General features: G+C 38.4%; 1 protein-coding gene across 1 annotated transcript in view; it reads left to right on the forward strand.

Annotated features, from left to right (window-relative positions):
- Positions 1 to 17,441, forward strand: part of LOC126088335 (dynein axonemal heavy chain 10) — a 1,153,099-nt gene that overhangs the window by 860,239 nt on the left and 275,419 nt on the right. The window contains exon 45 of the mRNA XM_049906469.1: positions 15,281 to 15,383. Within this exon, the coding sequence (XP_049762426.1) occupies positions 15,281 to 15,383 (103 nt within the window). The remainder of the gene's footprint in view (positions 1 to 15,280; positions 15,384 to 17,441) is intronic.

Below are 17,441 nucleotides of genomic sequence, written 5' to 3' on the forward strand. Positions count from 1 at the left end.
TTTCTTCATCATGCTGGTGGGAGGGAGACAAGCTGGCAGCAGGTCCATTATGCTCTGGGGAACATTCACGTGGGCATCCATGGGTCCAGTGGAGATTGTGCAAGCACTTTGATGGCCAAGGAGCGTCATACCCATATTGCAAACCACATATAACCCTTCATGACAATCATGTTTACTGATGGCAGTGGCACTTTTCAGCAACATAACATGCCACATCACAAAGCCAGGAGTGTGGTTTGAGGAACACAGTGGCAACTTCCAATTGTTCCAATTGATGTACTGTTTTCGCCCCCCCCCCCCCCCCCCCAACTCACCAGATCTGGACCTGATCAGATAAATCTGGGATGTCTCATCACTCCTCTCCTTGTAATTTAAAGGAATTAGATGACTTTAGTGTCCAAATGTGGTGCTAATTCCCTTCAGTGACCTACCAAGCCCTCATTGCTTCCATGCTATGACATGTTGCCTCTGTTATTTGTGTCAAAGATGGAAATACCAACTGTTAAGTAGATGGTATTTGTTAATAATAGTTATGTTTGAATATGCCCATTCTTCTTTTAAAGCTTAGTATAAATCAACAACTGAGACAGTTTTCTGGATTCTAGACTTGAAAACCAGCCATCCAGTACACTTCCCTGCTTGTTTAAAGAAATTGTCATCTTCTTTTTTCATAAATGTTATCAGGTCACGGTTTTGGATAAGATGATATTTTAACTTGTGTACAATATCTTATCGGAACCTCACCAATTAGCATTTATGAAACCAGATGTCTCTTTGATGATCTTTATGTGAATCAGCTTATTGATCATAATTCCTTTGAGATATCTCTGGATTCACATAGCCATTTATCAATAAATATTTGTGTGTTTGTTGTTGTACAAGGATGAGTCAAATGGAAACCTTAAATATTTTTTAAAATGTTATTTATTGTGCAGAAGTGGTACAAAGCTGTATCAATTTTCAACATAATTTCCCCCACGCTCAATGCAAATCCTCCAGTGCTTACAATGTGCATAAATTCCTTTAGAAAAAAATTCTTTTGGTAGTCAATGCAACCACTCGTGCACTTGTGGCATACCTCTTGATCAGAATGGATCTTCATTCCTCCCATTGTGTCTTTGAGTGGTCCAAACATATGGAAATCACTTGGTGCAAGGTCTGGTGAGTATGGTGAATGAGGAAGACACTCAAAATGCAGGTCTGTGCATTGTTGCAACTGTTGTATGGGCTGTGTGAGGCCTTGCATTCTCATGTTACAAAAGGACACCTGCTGACAGCAATCCATGTCTCTTTGATTTGATTGCAGGCCACAAATGATTTTTTAGGAAATCTGTGTATGATGCACTGGTGACAGTGGTCCCTCTAGGCATGTAATGCTCCAAAATGATGCCTTTTTTGTCCCAAAAGAGAGTCAGCATAATCTTCCCTGCTTATGGTTCTGTTCAAAACTTCTTTGGTTTTGGTGATGAGGAATGGCGCCATTCCTTGCTCGCTCTGTTCATTTCCAGTTGGTGGAAGTGAACCCAGGTTTTGTCCCCAGTAACGATTCTTGCAAGGAAGCCATCACCTTCTCGTTGAAAGCACCAAAGAAGTTCTTCACAAGCTTCGACACGTCGTTCTCTCATTTCAGGAGTCAGCTGCTGTGGCACCCATCTTGCAGACACTTTGTGAAACAGGAGTACATCATGCGCAATGTGGTGTGCTGACCCATGACTAATCTGTAAACTTGCTGAAATGCCATTCAGTGTCACTTGGCAGTTTTCCTTCACTATGGCTTCAACTGCTGCAATGTTCTGTGGAGTCACAACTCGTTGTGCCTGACCTGGACGAGGAGCATCTTCCACCGAAGTCACACCATTTGCGAACTTCCTACTCCATTTGTAGACTTTCTGCTGTGACAAACATGCATCACCGTACTGAATTTCAATATGTTTCACACCTTCACTATGCAAAAACTGAATAACAGAACGCTGTTCTTCCCTGGTGCAAGTCGCAAGTGGGGTGGCCATCTTTATACTGATACTGTGACGGTATGTGTCAATCTGCACTATGTTGCCACCTACAGGCCATTCTGCATGCTATTTGTAGCATGCTTACTGACTTATAGGATAACACCACGAAATTTTGATTTGTTATTACAAATTTAAGGTTTTCATTTGACTCATCCTCGTATTGGGTTAACGTATTGACAGTATAACCGTCTGGTCAACTACCAAAGCTGCTCTACATCTGAACTCCATGTAGTTCTTTGAACTGATAATTAGTGTTACCTTGCATTTTAGCAGTTGACACCTAATTTCCACCTACTGCCAATGGAGTCCTTGCTGTCATGAAGTCAGCTTCCATGATGTAAACACTTTGTCAGATTGCTTGACCTTGTCACCCAGAAAATACCTTAAGGCTCCAACTTCAGTGATGCAAGCACATTGCCAGATTACTTGACCTTGGCACTCACAAAATACCTTATGGTTCCAAGGCTCTCGATATTTAACATGGGAGAATTTATCCTCTCGATATTGAGCCATTTCTGTTTCTGTGTGGCTATGTAATTATCTGTCTTGATGTTTATGTTTCATAGATTCACTGTGTTCTGTAAGTAACATTTTGAAAATGATTCTACAGGGGTATGAAATGAGCAAGATGCATGTACAAAAAGTGAAGCACTGTTGGAAAGTGCAGTATTAACTATCAATGAATGCATTTAAACTATTTTGTATACTCAAGCTCAGTTTAACACAGTAAAAAAATCAACAGAAAATATGCTAGTTGGAAAACTACTGCTGATTCCTTGATCAGATAAAATAGCTGCTAATTATCACCTACAGCTGGCTCAACATTTGCCATAAAATAACAGTTACCGGTGTTAAAATTTCATTTCATCAACAGCCTGTAAATATTTTGCAATTGATAATCTGGTCAATTGTAGGCTGTATATTTCTGTTCTTTATTTAATTCATATGATCACCTAATTTCTACTTTAAGTCACTTTGAAGCACCTGAAATTCAAACATACCAACATGGAAGAGAATAACATAATTTACATACATGATTTTGCAGATATAAAACATTACACAGATCACATTGACCCTACAGTGAAGCTGTTCACTGCACTGTTCATGTTGCTTCTTTGGTGTTTTTAATCAGTCCTGAGGCTGCAAATGCATGCTATCCACTCCAGTGGATACTCCCTACTTGTGCTGTCCCCTGCATTCATTTGCAACCTCAGGACAGATTGAAAATGCCAAACAAGTGATGCTAACAACTGTCCATTGCAGTGGAAAACTGCACCACAGGGTTAACATGACCACTTGATAATTCTACTTTCATGTGTGACATCAGTTTATGTACCTCAAGTTCTACATCATGTACATCTTGGATTCATCTTACACATGTATGGCCACCCACTATACTCTACAAACACATTTGGACAGAATCCAGACCATAATGATACATATCACACGTCATTTGACAGTAACATTACCATGAATACTCAATACATGAGTTAAATCTTGTATGTCAGCAAGTAATGTGATGTACCTCTTCCATTCTGCCATCAACAGTTCTGCAATGTTAGCTGTAAGTATATCTTTGACAATACCACAAAAACTGTTTGTAGCTACCAGGCTGCTGTATTCATGCATTGTATACTAAGTATTCAGTGATCGAATGATACTTAAGCAAACATATTAAAATTTTTATACAATACATTGGAAGTGATGATGAGGAATGATAGAGTAGGAGAAATTGTGAAAAAGGGACCCTTGCACAGCAGGACATAGAATCAAGGCTAAGATGGCATGGACACTTTAAGAGAATGCAAAAAAGAGGACTGCCAAGAAGATACATGAAATGGAGTACAAAGGAAATGAACAAGAGGAATACCAAGGGATAAACAGCTGAAAGGCATGGAGGAGTGTGCTGAAAAAAGAGGTGAGGGCTGGGCCAGAGTGAACACAAAGATGGTTGCAAAATAGGACTACTTGGTGAGTCTTATTTTCCAGCCGCACCCACCCTGGGGCTGTAAACTGTTCAAGACGCTGATTATGATGCTGCTGCAGCTGATAATAATGACAAAATTGGAAGTAATTGATACAATAACTACTACTTTCATTCGATAATTAAAAAGGAAGTTCTATTAATTGCTGGTATATCAGACTTAATTGATGTAGTGCATAATACACTGAAGAGCCAAAGAAACTGGTACACCTGCCTGACATGGTATAGGGATGCCACGAACATGCTGAAGTGCTGCAACACAACGTGGCATGGATGGACTTGACTAATGTCTCAAGTAGTGCTGGAGGGAACTGATACCATGAATTCTGCAAGGCATACCATGAATTCTGCAAGGCTGTCCATAAATCTGTAACAGTATCATGGACTTGACAAATGGCTGAAGTAGTGCTCGAGGGAGTCCTGCAATCCTGTCCATAAATCTGTAAGAGTATGAGGGGGGTGGAACAGCATGTTGCAAGGCATCCCATGTATACTCAATAATGTTCATGTCTAGGGAGTATGGTGGCCAGCGGAAGTATTTGAACACAGAACAGTGTTCGTGGAGCCACTCTGTAGCAATTCTGGATGTGTGGGGTGTAGCATTGTCCTGCTGGAATTGTTCAAGTCTGTCAGAATGCGCAATGGACAATGTGACCAAACAGGATGCTTATATACATGTCACCTATCAGAGTCATATCTAGATGTATCAGGGGTCCCATTTCACTCCAACTGCACATGCCCCACACCATTACAGAACCTCCACCAGCTCTTACAGTCCCCTGCTGACATGCAGGGTCCATGGATTCATGATCTTGTCTCCATAACTGTACACATCCATCTGCTCAATACAATTTGAAATGAGATTCGTCTGACCAGACGACATGTTTCCAGTCATCAACAGTCAAATGTTGGTGTTGACAGGCCCAAGCAAGGCGTAAAGCTTTGTGTCATGTGGTTATCAAGGGTACACGACTGGGCCTTCAGCTCAGAAAATCCATATTGATGATGTTTCATTTAATGGTTCACACCTTGGCACTTGTTGATCACCCAGCATTGAAATCTGCAGCAATTTGTGGAGGGGTTGCACTTCTGTCATATTGAATGATTCTCTTTAGTTGTTGTTGGTCCCGTTCTTGCAAGTCTTTTTTCGGCTGCAGGGATGTCAGAGATTTGATGTTTTACCAGATTCTTGATTTTCATGGTACACTCATGAAATGGTCATACTGGGAAATCCCCACTTCATTGCTACCTCGGAGATGCCGTGTCTCGTTGCTCACATGCTGACTCAAACTCCACATTCATACTCACTTAATTCTTGATAACTGCCATTGTAGCAGCAGTAACCAATCTAAAAACTGCATCAGACTCTTCTTGTCTTATATAGATGTTGCCAACCACAGTGTCGTATTCTGCCTGTTTACATATCTCTATATTTGAATAAGCATGCCTATACCAGTTTCTTTGGTGCTTCAGTGTATGTAACCAATGAAGGATCACTATATATGAACACAGAAGAAAACTGTTATCGTTTTATACAGTCTAGTAATTCATAAAAAAAAAACATATAACTTCATAAAGTGTTATAAAGTTAAAAAGCCTATATTCTATAATACATGTTGGGATGAACCAACATATTTGTCATTTACTAGTTATAGTAAAGATACACATATTACATTTTACCTAAGAAACAAGTCTATTGTATATCAAACCATGTGACTGTTTCACATTTAGTCCACGCCTGAAATTATGATAAAACAAAAATTATATTATTGTGAAGAATAAGCAAACATTTTGTAACAAACCAATATGTATCTATACAAGCCCATCTAGTATTCTACCAAAAATGAATAAGCAGCAATTTTAATTATGAAATTACATGAGGATAAACATAAAAAAGATAAAGTATATATAATCAGCAGTCCTTGTTGAATATACTATTGACCGTGCAAAGATGCCAAAAGATTCCTCTTGCTTCCACCAACAAGTCATTTGAATTAGCTAATATTTTCCCTCAGAGCTTCTCATGTAAGAATTTTTACCAGTGGTTTCCTAATTATTCTGCTTGGTTACCATCCCCTCCCTGTCCCTTCAAATAAGTTGTTATGTTACCATATAATTTACGTAATGTTAGATACATGTACATGATCTTGAGAGAAATGTTTTAGCATCTTTGTGTGTTCAATGGTCTATTGTCCAAGGAGTGTTTATTATGTACACTTGCAGGCATTCTCTGTCGTCCTTTTTGTTTATTATCATCTAATTTTTTATCTATAATTCCTGGTTACCCATTTTTGGCAAAATCAAGGCTGGCATATAGACAGGTATTCGATTGTTATAGAATGTCCTCTGTAAAAAGGTTCTCCTTATGCATCATGATAATACAATTTTAGTTTTATTATAATCTGAAGCATGTACTAAATGTGATATTATCATGTTTTGATATATAAATGACCTGTTTCTTAAATTATGATGTAATGTGTGAACTTTTGTATAGTTGATAAATAGAAAATAAGCCAGATCACACTGATATGAATTACAATATATGGGTTCTTTAACCTTACAACACTTTGTGAAATTATATATTTTTAGGAATTACTGTACTCTATAAAATTGCAATAGGTTTGCTTGTATGTTGATATGTAGTGTTCCACCACTGATTACATACTGTGCACTATATTAGTTAATTGTGTGGTACACCAGCAATTAATGGAGCCAATGGCCTTGCCTCAGTGGTAACACCGGTTCCCATCAGATCACCAAAGTTAAGCCAAGCATCATAGCCAACAGAGAAATTGAAAAAGGCTATTTTTAAATCATAATACTTACACATTGTACACCACTGGATCAGACATACATTTCCATCAAATATGAGCCATACAAATGTAGAACATATATAATTGTCATAATAGACTGTTGTAACACTGTCCATATAAACATGCTCTGCCTTCGCACAATTACAGTAGTGTACGTTTGATGATTACTCCACACTTTGTAACTCACACATTATAACTGTAAAAGGTACAAATGCCATGTGATTGTCAAATAGATCAAGTTGAAATACATGCACAGTATGAATGCCTAAAAGATTACAAATGTTCTTTGGTCTAGCCAAAGATTACAGCAACAGAAATAACATGTTGTCCTTTCTCAGAACAACAACATAAATATATAACCTTTTATAATTAGTTTATGGACTTAAGTATCACAGAAATTGTGCACTAAACATCTTGAGAAAAAACAGTTCAAAGGACTGCAATGGAGAAGAACATTACAAACTGTTATACTATATGATAGTTGCAGATGAAGTTCTTATGTATGTAGATCAAAAACACAATGATATTAAGAGAAGCATTGAAACCAGGCATAGAAACCAACCATTTGACCTGTCCATCCATAAAACTGTGTTAAAGTGACAGTCGAATCTTGTTAGACAATAAAAGCTCTACAGAATGATCTCTGCTTAGGATCTGTAGACAAGTGGTCATACCTGTGGACATGTTTGTCTAGATGTATGGGTATTAGTTTACAAATGAGGCATTGAAGGTAGCACAAGCAATTTATTTGTTGTTTAATGGCATGGTTCAGTAAATAGTTCACAAATAAATGTAATCCCAAGGAATGTAACTTATAGACACTGTCATGCAATGTTTAATTAACAACATTAAGTGGTAGGTTCCATATACCCCAGTAATCATGTGGCATGTAATAACTAACGTACACATGAAACCTACACCTTTTATGACAGAAGGCACAATACTTAGACCTCAGGTATCTAATGATGGAATCCCAAATACACTATGATCTATACATTAAATCGTCTGTTTCGACTATAGTGAATGAGAGAAGTGCATGTTTACGTGGTATTTGGACCTCAGGTGATAGGCAATATCTCAATTCCTGCATGGCTAAATCATGGTGTCAGGTATACATGGCTTGTATGCCTCAATGATACAGATACCTATACCATTTGTGCAACCACAAGGGAGAAGTATCTGTTGAGAGGCCAGACAAACTTGTGGTCTCTGAAGAGGATCAGCAGCCTTTTCAGTAGTTGCAGGGGCAACAGTCTGGAAGACTGACTGATCTGGTCTCTTAACGTAAACTAACACAGCTTTGCTGTGCTGGTACTGCAAAAAATGGCTGAAAGTAAAGGGAAACTACAGCCTACATAACAATTTAAGCAGATGTGGGGGAGGGGGGAGGGTTTCCTTCATAGTCTCAGAAGTTGTTGGTGTAGCATATGTTAAAATTCAGTACTAAGTTAGAAACCATTGTCTTTTTTTGTTTTGTTCAAAAAAATTCCTGGCTTAACAAGCCACCATTAGGATGATGCCTGGAGCACCATTTTGAAAAGGCTCAGCAATTTTTCACAAAGGAGTACAGCTCTACTGTACATTTAAATGACATCTACATTAAAGTTTTCATGAGATAAAATAGTCTCTCATTTAGATCTCCAGGTGATAACTAGTCAGGAGAATGTCATCATCAGAAGATAAAAAACTGGCATTCTACAGGCTGGAACATGGAATGTCAGAACCCTTAACTAAGTAGAAAATGAATAATGTGGGTAAGCTATTATGAGCAGCATAATAAATGCATTCTTGCAACCAAGGTAGACACTAAACCAACACCCACAACATTACTACAAGTTTATATGCCAGCTAGCTCTCTAGATAATGAAGAGATTGAAAAAAAAAATTTCAGATGGTTAAGGGAGATGAAAATTTAATTGTGATGAGGACTGGAGTTTGTAGAAAAAGGAAGAGAAGGGAAACAGTAGATGAATATGGGTTCATGGGAAAGGAATGAAAGAAGTATTTTGAACAGAGCATCATTTAATCATTGCTAAAACTTTGCTTAAGAATCATGAAGGGAGGCTATTTCTCTGTGAGGGACCTGTTAACACCAGAGGATTTCAATTTGATTATATAATTGTAAGGCACAGATTTCAGAATCAGGTTTTAAATTGTAAGAGATTTCCAGAGACTGATGCGGACTCTGATCACAATTTTTTTGTTATGAACTGTAGATTAAAACTCAAGAAATTGCCAAAAAGTGGGAAATTAAGAGATGAGGCATGTGTAAGTTGACAGAAAAGGAGGTTATTTAAGAGTGTCAGAGGGCACATTAGGCAATGATTGATTACAACTGTGAAAAGGAACACAGTAGAAGATGAATGGGTATCTTTGAGAGATGAAACAGTGAAGGAAGCATAGGCTCAAATAGGTAAAAAGACAAGGGATAGTAGAAATCCATGCATATCACAGGAGCTATTGAATGTAATTGATGAAAGGAGAAAATATAAAAATGCAGCTAATGAAACAGGTAAAAAGGAATACAAACATCTAAAAAATTGATGGACAAGAATTGGCAAATACCTCTGCAGGAATAGCTAGAGGACAAATCGAGGGATATAGATGTAAATCTCACAAGGGAAAAATAAGACACTGCCCATAGGAAAATTAGAAAGGCCTATGGAGAAACAAGAAGCAGCTGTAGGAGTATCAAGAGCTCAGATGTAAAACCAGTACTAATAAAACAAGGGAAAGCTGAAAGTGGAAGGGTATATAGAGGGGCTATACAAGAGAAATGAACTTGAAGGCAAACTATAGTAGGGAAAAAGGATGAAGACGAAGATGACATGGGAAATACAGTACTGTGAGAAGAATTTTACACAACACTGAAAGACCTATGTTGAAACAAAGGCACTGGAGTAGATGTATTCCATCAGAACTACTAATATCCTTGGGAGAACCAGTCATGACAAAACTATTCCAACTGGTGAGCAAGATATATCATACAGACAAAATACCCTCGGATTTCAAGAAGACTGTAATAATTCCAGTTCCAGAGAAGGTAGGTGTGAATATTACCAAACTATCAGTTTAATAAGTCATAGCTGCAATATACTGACATGAATTCTGTCCAGAAGAATGGAAAAGCTGGTAGAAGCTGAGCTCAGCAAAGATTAATTTGGATCCTAGAAATGTAGGTACACATGAGAGAATACAAATCCTATGACTTTTCTTAGAAGATAGATTAAGGGAAGGCAAACCTTTGTTTATAGCATTTGTAAACTTAGAGAAAGCTTTAGACAATGCTGACTCTTTAAAATTCTGAAGGTAACAGGGTTAAAATGCAGGGAGCAAAAGACTATTTATAACTGGTATGGAAACCATATGGCATTTATAAGAGTCATGGGGCATGAAAGGGAAACAAGGGTTGAGAAGGGAGTGATAGAGAGTTATAGCCTGTCCCCAGTGTTACTCAGATTGTAAATTGAAGAAGCAGGAAAGGAAACTAAAGAAAAAATTTGGAGAACAAGTTAAGGTTCAGGAAGGAGAAATAAAAACTTTGAGGCTTGCCAATGATGTTGTAATTCTGTCACAGACAACAAAGGACTTGGAAGAGTAGTTGGATGGAATGGACAGTGTCTCAAAAGGAGGATATAAGGTGAGCATCAGCAGAAGTAAAAGAAAAGTAACGGAGTGTAGTCAGATTAAATCAGGTGATGCTAAGAGGATTAAATTAGGAAACAAGACACATAAAGTACTAGATGAGTTTCACTATTTGGGCAGTAAAATAACTGATGAAGGCCAAAGTAGAGAGGATATAAAATGTAGATTGACAACAGCAAGAAAAGTGTTTTTGAATGAGAGTAAATGGTTAACACTGAATATAGATTTATTTGTTGAGAAGTCTTTTTTGAAAGTATTTTAAACAGTTCAGACAAGATGAGAATATAAGTTTTCGAAATGACGTACTACAGAAGAATTCTGGATGTTAGATGGGCAGATTACATTACTGTTGTGGAAGTAGTGAATGGGACTGGTGAGAAAAGAAATCTGTGCTCAGCATTCATTTGCTGAGTATGGGCCTGGTGACCCGGGCTTCATGAGCTGCGGACTGGAAATAGCCACCAGTCAACAGGAGCATGTCGAAACACTGAATATGATACACTTGGTTCATGTCATTGTGAATCTGGATAGATTTGAGGGCCCACAGGTGTTGCAAGAGGAAGAAAATGTTCCTGTTTCATTTTAACAGTGAGATGAGGTAGTTGTTGCACTTGAGAGTCACAGTCCACAGGTGGAAAGAGATGAAAGAATGCAGAACTCATTGTGTCTTCTAGCATATGGCTCATTGTTCTTAGTGTGCACACAACACACAGTCACTGAAATAATGGATGAAAAGGTGAAAATTCGTGTGGGGTCGCCAATGAATGGTAAATCTCTTTAGTTGTATGGCAAAGGAACAACAGTCATCAGCACAATATACATTGAAAAACACTTTTATTAAATAACTGTAGCACGTACACACTTAGCATGGACACTTAAGAGAACTGCGCCAAGACAAACCTACAAAGAACCTCGATCAAAGAATCTACAAGTCAAACTTGAAGATGATACTTCTTGTGGTTGATACTTACCACATATTTATTGTACCTAACTGGCCAGTTTATTTCATTGTTAACATTTGACTATAATGGTCATATAAATCTTTTGCTGTTAAATTTACAGCTAAACCACTGTCTGAGAATAAATTGTCAGTGGTCGTTACACTATGTTTACAGTATATGTAGGGAATTTCATGGTGGTACATAATCGAAAATTGGACAAAACAACTCAGTGTGCCATCAATAAGTACATTCCCATAGAAAATAAACATAAAAGTCTCCACAAAAAATAATCTCCAGTTAAGTCTCCATAACACTGTGAAAACTGCTTATAAATGCTTAAGATACATTTTGATGTCGGCCTGTGAACTGTTAGAACTATTAGCTTCTGTGTTTCATGATCCACTAATGTGGCACAGTTTTTGTTTTTCATATTATACCACCCCCACTTCTTTTTCTTGTTGCTGGTTTTAAAGTAGTATGATGTTAGCTTGTAGCCATTGTGATGAATCTGTTTAAGTTCAATGACTTACATGTGAAGCTCTGATTGCGCAATAAATCTGATGGACATACCATGACATGTTATAGTGCTTATCTCAGATATACTACTCTAATATTGTCTGGCAAGAATTAGACGGCCAGATGTAATTGTTGATAGGATATGAGATTTTACATTTTTATAAATTTTCAGCAATTTATTTATGTAGAGAATAAATGATATTTATATGTCTTTTTATGCGAGATTTTTTAATTTGTCATGGTTTGCATTGGATAATCTTCGTTAGGCTTTTGAAATGAATATTAAATATTAAGTTTGGATAAATGGACCATTGTTTACCAATTTTTTAAAGTTTTAACATTGGGATAATTTTATAGAGTTTTTCTGCAGTAACTAGATCATCCCGATTTGGTGCAGTAGACACAAAAATATTTGCATAGGGTTTTTGCTTATGCTAGGTGTTTGAATAAATTCCTTCACTGAGAAACTTAGAAAACTGATTGACTACTTTATTCTTCCTCAAAGAGAGGACTTGAATTTCCCTGCGACTGTCAGGGAACCATCTGCCTGCTATGCTGTAGCTTCTAAAGTAATATTCAGAATAAATCACTACCTTCTGTAAGTAATATTGCAGTTAATAGTCCAAAATGTTTGTTACTTGTGGAAAAAGCATCTTTCAATTGTCATCAGCAGTTTGTAGGAGGAAAACTCACATGGCTCAAGATCCAATGGAAGCATGATTATTTTCGTTGTTTATTAATTGTTTAAAGGGTCCACCTTAAAAGTCAAAAATAAACAAAACTAGCATGCTGCTGCAGAGGAGAAAAGTCCTAAGAATGATGACTGATGTTCTACCTCTACATTAAATGTATTTGCAGTTGCAAATATGGATAACCATCAGCTGCATAAGGGAATGACAACAATGAAAATTTGTGACAGACCAGCAATTGAACCCAGATTTCCTGCTTGACTATCTGAGCACATCTCGCGGCCAGGGCCTAACTTCCATATGTCATCAACCACATGTGTACACCCATTATGTATATTCCTGTACAGGGGAGACATTTTACTTGGAAGTCACTTTCCCAGTGTCAGCTGATAAATATAATATTGCAGTGCCTGTGTTATTCCGAATTATGAAGCAAAGACTTTTGGATATGCATGCATGTCTGGAGGAAGAGTACTGTGGCAACTACAACCATCGAAAAACATATTAAATGTATCCACAGTTGTGAATATGGATAGCCATCAGCTGTATAATAGAATTACAGCAACAACGTTTGTGCTGAACTGGGACTTGAATACATGTGAAGCTCTGATATGTGCAACAAATCTGATGGACATATCATGACATGTAATAGTGCTTACTTCATATGTACTACTCTTATATTGTCTGGCAAGAACTAGATGGCCTGATGTAATTGTTGATAGGATATTAGATTTTACATTTTTATAAAATTTAAGCGAATTCTTTATGCAGAGAATTAATGACATTCATATGTTTTTTATGTGAGATTTTTTAATTTGTTATTGTTTGCACTGGATAATCTATGTATCCCATTTATCAAGAGTGATTGCCTCACCATCTCATTCAACTTTGCATCATGATTCAGAATCACACAGGCCTTGCAATATCATCTTTATCTGTCCACATAGGCAAGTGACTTCCAAGTAAAATGCCTATCTGTATGGGAACATACATAATGGATGTATGAGTACACATTGTAGATACAAGGTTGACAACAATAGATGTTTCAGTCTGGCCATGAACCATGATTGGGTAGCCAAATGGTAAGACGACCACTCACTATAAGCATGAAACGTGGGTTCAAGTACTGATCCAGAACAAATTCTCGTTGTCATCCTTCCATTATACAGCTGACAGATATCCGTATTTGCAACTGCAAACATATTTAATGTATTTCATAATGGCTGTAGCCACAGCAGTGCTTGTCCTTTTGGAGATGTATGCGTGTCCGAAGGAACTTTGCATCATAATTTGGAGTAACGCAGGCACTGCAATATCATATCAATATTATATTTGCTTGTTTATTATACATGAGGGTGGTTTGAGAAGTTCTTGGAATTATCACGAGAGGTCAGCGTTAGCACAACAAGTTGTTCACGTGATATTCATTGGACTGTCGCCTGTAAACACGTGCCATGTCAGTGCTCTGGGAAGAACACTGTGGCAGTGACATGGCTATGTTGTTGTTCCCATGTAGTGATTTGCAAAGACTGAAAAAATCAAGATTCAAGCAGTGATTAAGTATTTGTAAAAAAAGGTATGAAAGCAAAAGACATTCATGCCAATTTCCAGAATACACTAGGGGACTCTGCTCCTTCATATTCAACTGTTGCCAAGTGGACAAATGAATTTAAATTTGTTTGGGAGAGCTTACATGATGATCTGCGCAGTGACTGGCCAAGATGTGTCACTACTCCAGAAATCATTGCAAAAGTGCAAATAACGTTTATGGAAGATCGGTGATTGAAAGTGTGGGAAATTTCTCATGCTTGCCAGATGTCATCTGAAAGGATATACCACATTTTAACTGAAGAATTAGAAATGAAAAAATTGTCTGCAAGATGGGTGCCACGACTCCTGAGGCGCGCCAACACACATGTGCCTTTGCAATGGAAAAATTACATGAACTTAAGTATGAATTGTTGCCACACCTGCCTTATTCACCTGATATTGCTCCGTCAGACTTCCGTCTCTTCCTAAAACTGAAAATTTTTCTTGACGGACGAAGATCCAATTCAAACAAAGAACTGATAGCCGGAGTTGACAATTACTTTGCAGGCCTGGAGGAAACTCATTTTTGAGATGGGATCAAGGCACAAGAACATCATTGGACCAAGTGCATTAATCTACAAGGAGACTGCATTGAAAAATAAAAAAAGATTTCAGTAATGTGAGTACTTTTTTTCTATTCCTTTCCAAGAACTTTTCAAACCACCCTCATATGTTCACTACTTGAACTCCACCTAATCCCACCCTCCTCCAGCCCCCACATCACACACATACAAATACATTAGTCTAGTTTCATTCAGTAGAGCACCATAGACTATTTCATGTAATAACGGGTTTAATAGGAAAATTTATGTTCAGTGTGTTGTCTGCCTCTAGTGAGAGTCCATAAAATTCTTCTGGTTTCTTGACCACATCATTCTGTAAAGAAAACCAATATTTCAGCCACTTTCAGCTCTCTATGAAAGCCACTTCCAACAGTTACTATATCATTGGTTCACTTTTCATAGTGATGCAGAATAAACCCAGAAGATTTACATGGAATCTAGCAGCAAAATGTTTCAATTAAAATGCAGATAAATGTGTATATTATGGTGAAATATGTGAAAAGTAAACCTTAAAATCTGTTTTCTAGATGGACATCTGAGGGCCTTCCACCAGATGAATTGTCAGTACAGAATGGCATTCTTACAACACGTGCAAGTCGTTTTCCGCTTTGTATTGACCCCCAGCAGCAGGTACTTTATAACTGGTGATATGATTGATTCACAAATTCTACTCAGAAAAATATGATATGGATTTTGTCATAGCAAGCCGATAAATAATTACTATAACATAGTTTTACTTTTTTATATAGAAACATGTGTCCTGTTTCACTTGTATTAATTATGTTACTAATTTTCTTCTAATTTTTTTGAGAAAACCCTTCAATTTTTTCACTGTACAGATGACTACTTGAAATTTTAATTCTTATAAAATTTAAAAACTTATAATTTAACATATTGTGTCCACTGTATCCATTTCACTGTTAAGGCAAAGGAAGTCTATTTATCGCAGTGAAGTCATATCTAGCCTGACATGAGCATTTGTCTCAATGCCACAGCAGGAACAGAGTGATTATGGGAATCTAATTAGTAATAATATTGTATAGAAAATGGAGAAAGTTTGTCATATTTCAAAATGCAGAGAAATTTGTGAAATAAGTATGAATCCGTCTGACAATAAATAAAATAGTGAACGAAAAGAAAGAAGATCAAGAGTTTCAGATTTTGTCAATACTGTGGTCCTCAGAGATTGATCACTTACAACAGTAGAGCAAGGATTTGGAAAGAAGCGGATCACATCATTTTCAAACGAATTATCCTAGCATTCACTCTGGTTCATGTAGGGAAACCACTGAAAATCTGTTTCAGGTTTGCCAGACAGGAATTTGATACTCTTCTTCCATACTTAGCAAGTTTTCATCTGTCCTCAGAAGGTCTACAATGTATACAGATACATAACTTAGATGAATGCACATATTGAATCAGATGCAGGCAGCTGTGAAGGAGTAGCCTCATGAAGTCAGAGTAATACTATAAAACTTCAATGGCCTAGGCAAGAGAAATGGAAACAATACTACTTGGCAAAGATTTTTTTTATAGAATGTAGATATGTTCTCACATGCCTTAAAAAAGTTAATTTGAAACTTGAGAATCATGTTGTAAAATGAGAACTACACTGAATATTTATTTTTATGGTGTTCCTTTAAACTAAGTATAAAAAGCATTTTGTCACAATATAAAAAAATGAAATAGTGTTATGAACATAAGATGTAAGAATGATACCAACATACTTTGAGGGATTGTAGAGGGTCCTGAGGTACAAACTGAGGTGCAGTGTTTCTCTTTAAATTGGTGTTCGTGCTTTTTTACAACCCCCGCCTCCTGTAGTAACACTGTTCACGTTACGTCGCACTTCACTTAGCGTAGACCGGGACTGTGTCCTAGGCATGCCCGATGTTGACTGACTCCACTCTGCCTGTCCTGCCGGAGTTGTTGTTGTTGTTACGCCGGCAGAGGGCACGTCCGAATTCTCGCGTGCCCTCTGGTGGACGGGACTCTACTTGCGGCAACTACTGTCCATGACGCGCCGTGCCAATGTGCGCCTCCCGCGATCTTTCTGGTGGCTACTACACTCCTCCTCCTTCGGGGGGTGAAGCCACTGTGATCCACTGCGTCGAAAGGTGGAGCGTCGGGCAGGAGCGATGACCTCCACATCCATGGGATGGCCGGAGTCGAGGGAATCTGCCAACCCTCGAGCCGGAACCTTCGAATATGGCTGGAAATGACCCACACGAAGAGGCCCCCGTCGCCCCACAACCGGAGCCCGGGACAGAACGGGCGACAAGCTGTCGAACTCCGGATCCTGTTCCACCTCAGGAGGGGCAAGACCCAGTGGCGGGGACGAAGGGGAAGGGACGACCACAGGGGAACTAGCCCCCTGCGAAACCGGGCCGGCTAGGGGGGCCAGCTCTCGCTGGGGCAGCTCGAATGACGGCGATGCCGGTGCTGGAGCCACTGGAGGCTGCCAAGGCTGAGAACCATCACAGTGCGGCAGAGTCACAGCGGGGAGAGGAGGTAACGTCCCCTGTGAAACCAATACAGGTGCCGGCAATGGGGAAGCCGGTGTCCGAGAGGGCGGAGGTTGGGTGCCCGAACGTGGACGTAGCTGATTTTGGTGACGACGTACCACCCGGTCCCCCACCTGCAAGGTATAGAGCCGGCGGCCATGTCGGTGCAGGACCACCGCCGGTA

The sequence above is a fragment of the Schistocerca cancellata genome, chromosome 6, assembly GCF_023864275.1.
Source record: "Schistocerca cancellata isolate TAMUIC-IGC-003103 chromosome 6, iqSchCanc2.1, whole genome shotgun sequence".
Lineage (NCBI taxonomy): Eukaryota > Metazoa > Arthropoda > Insecta > Orthoptera > Acrididae > Schistocerca > Schistocerca cancellata.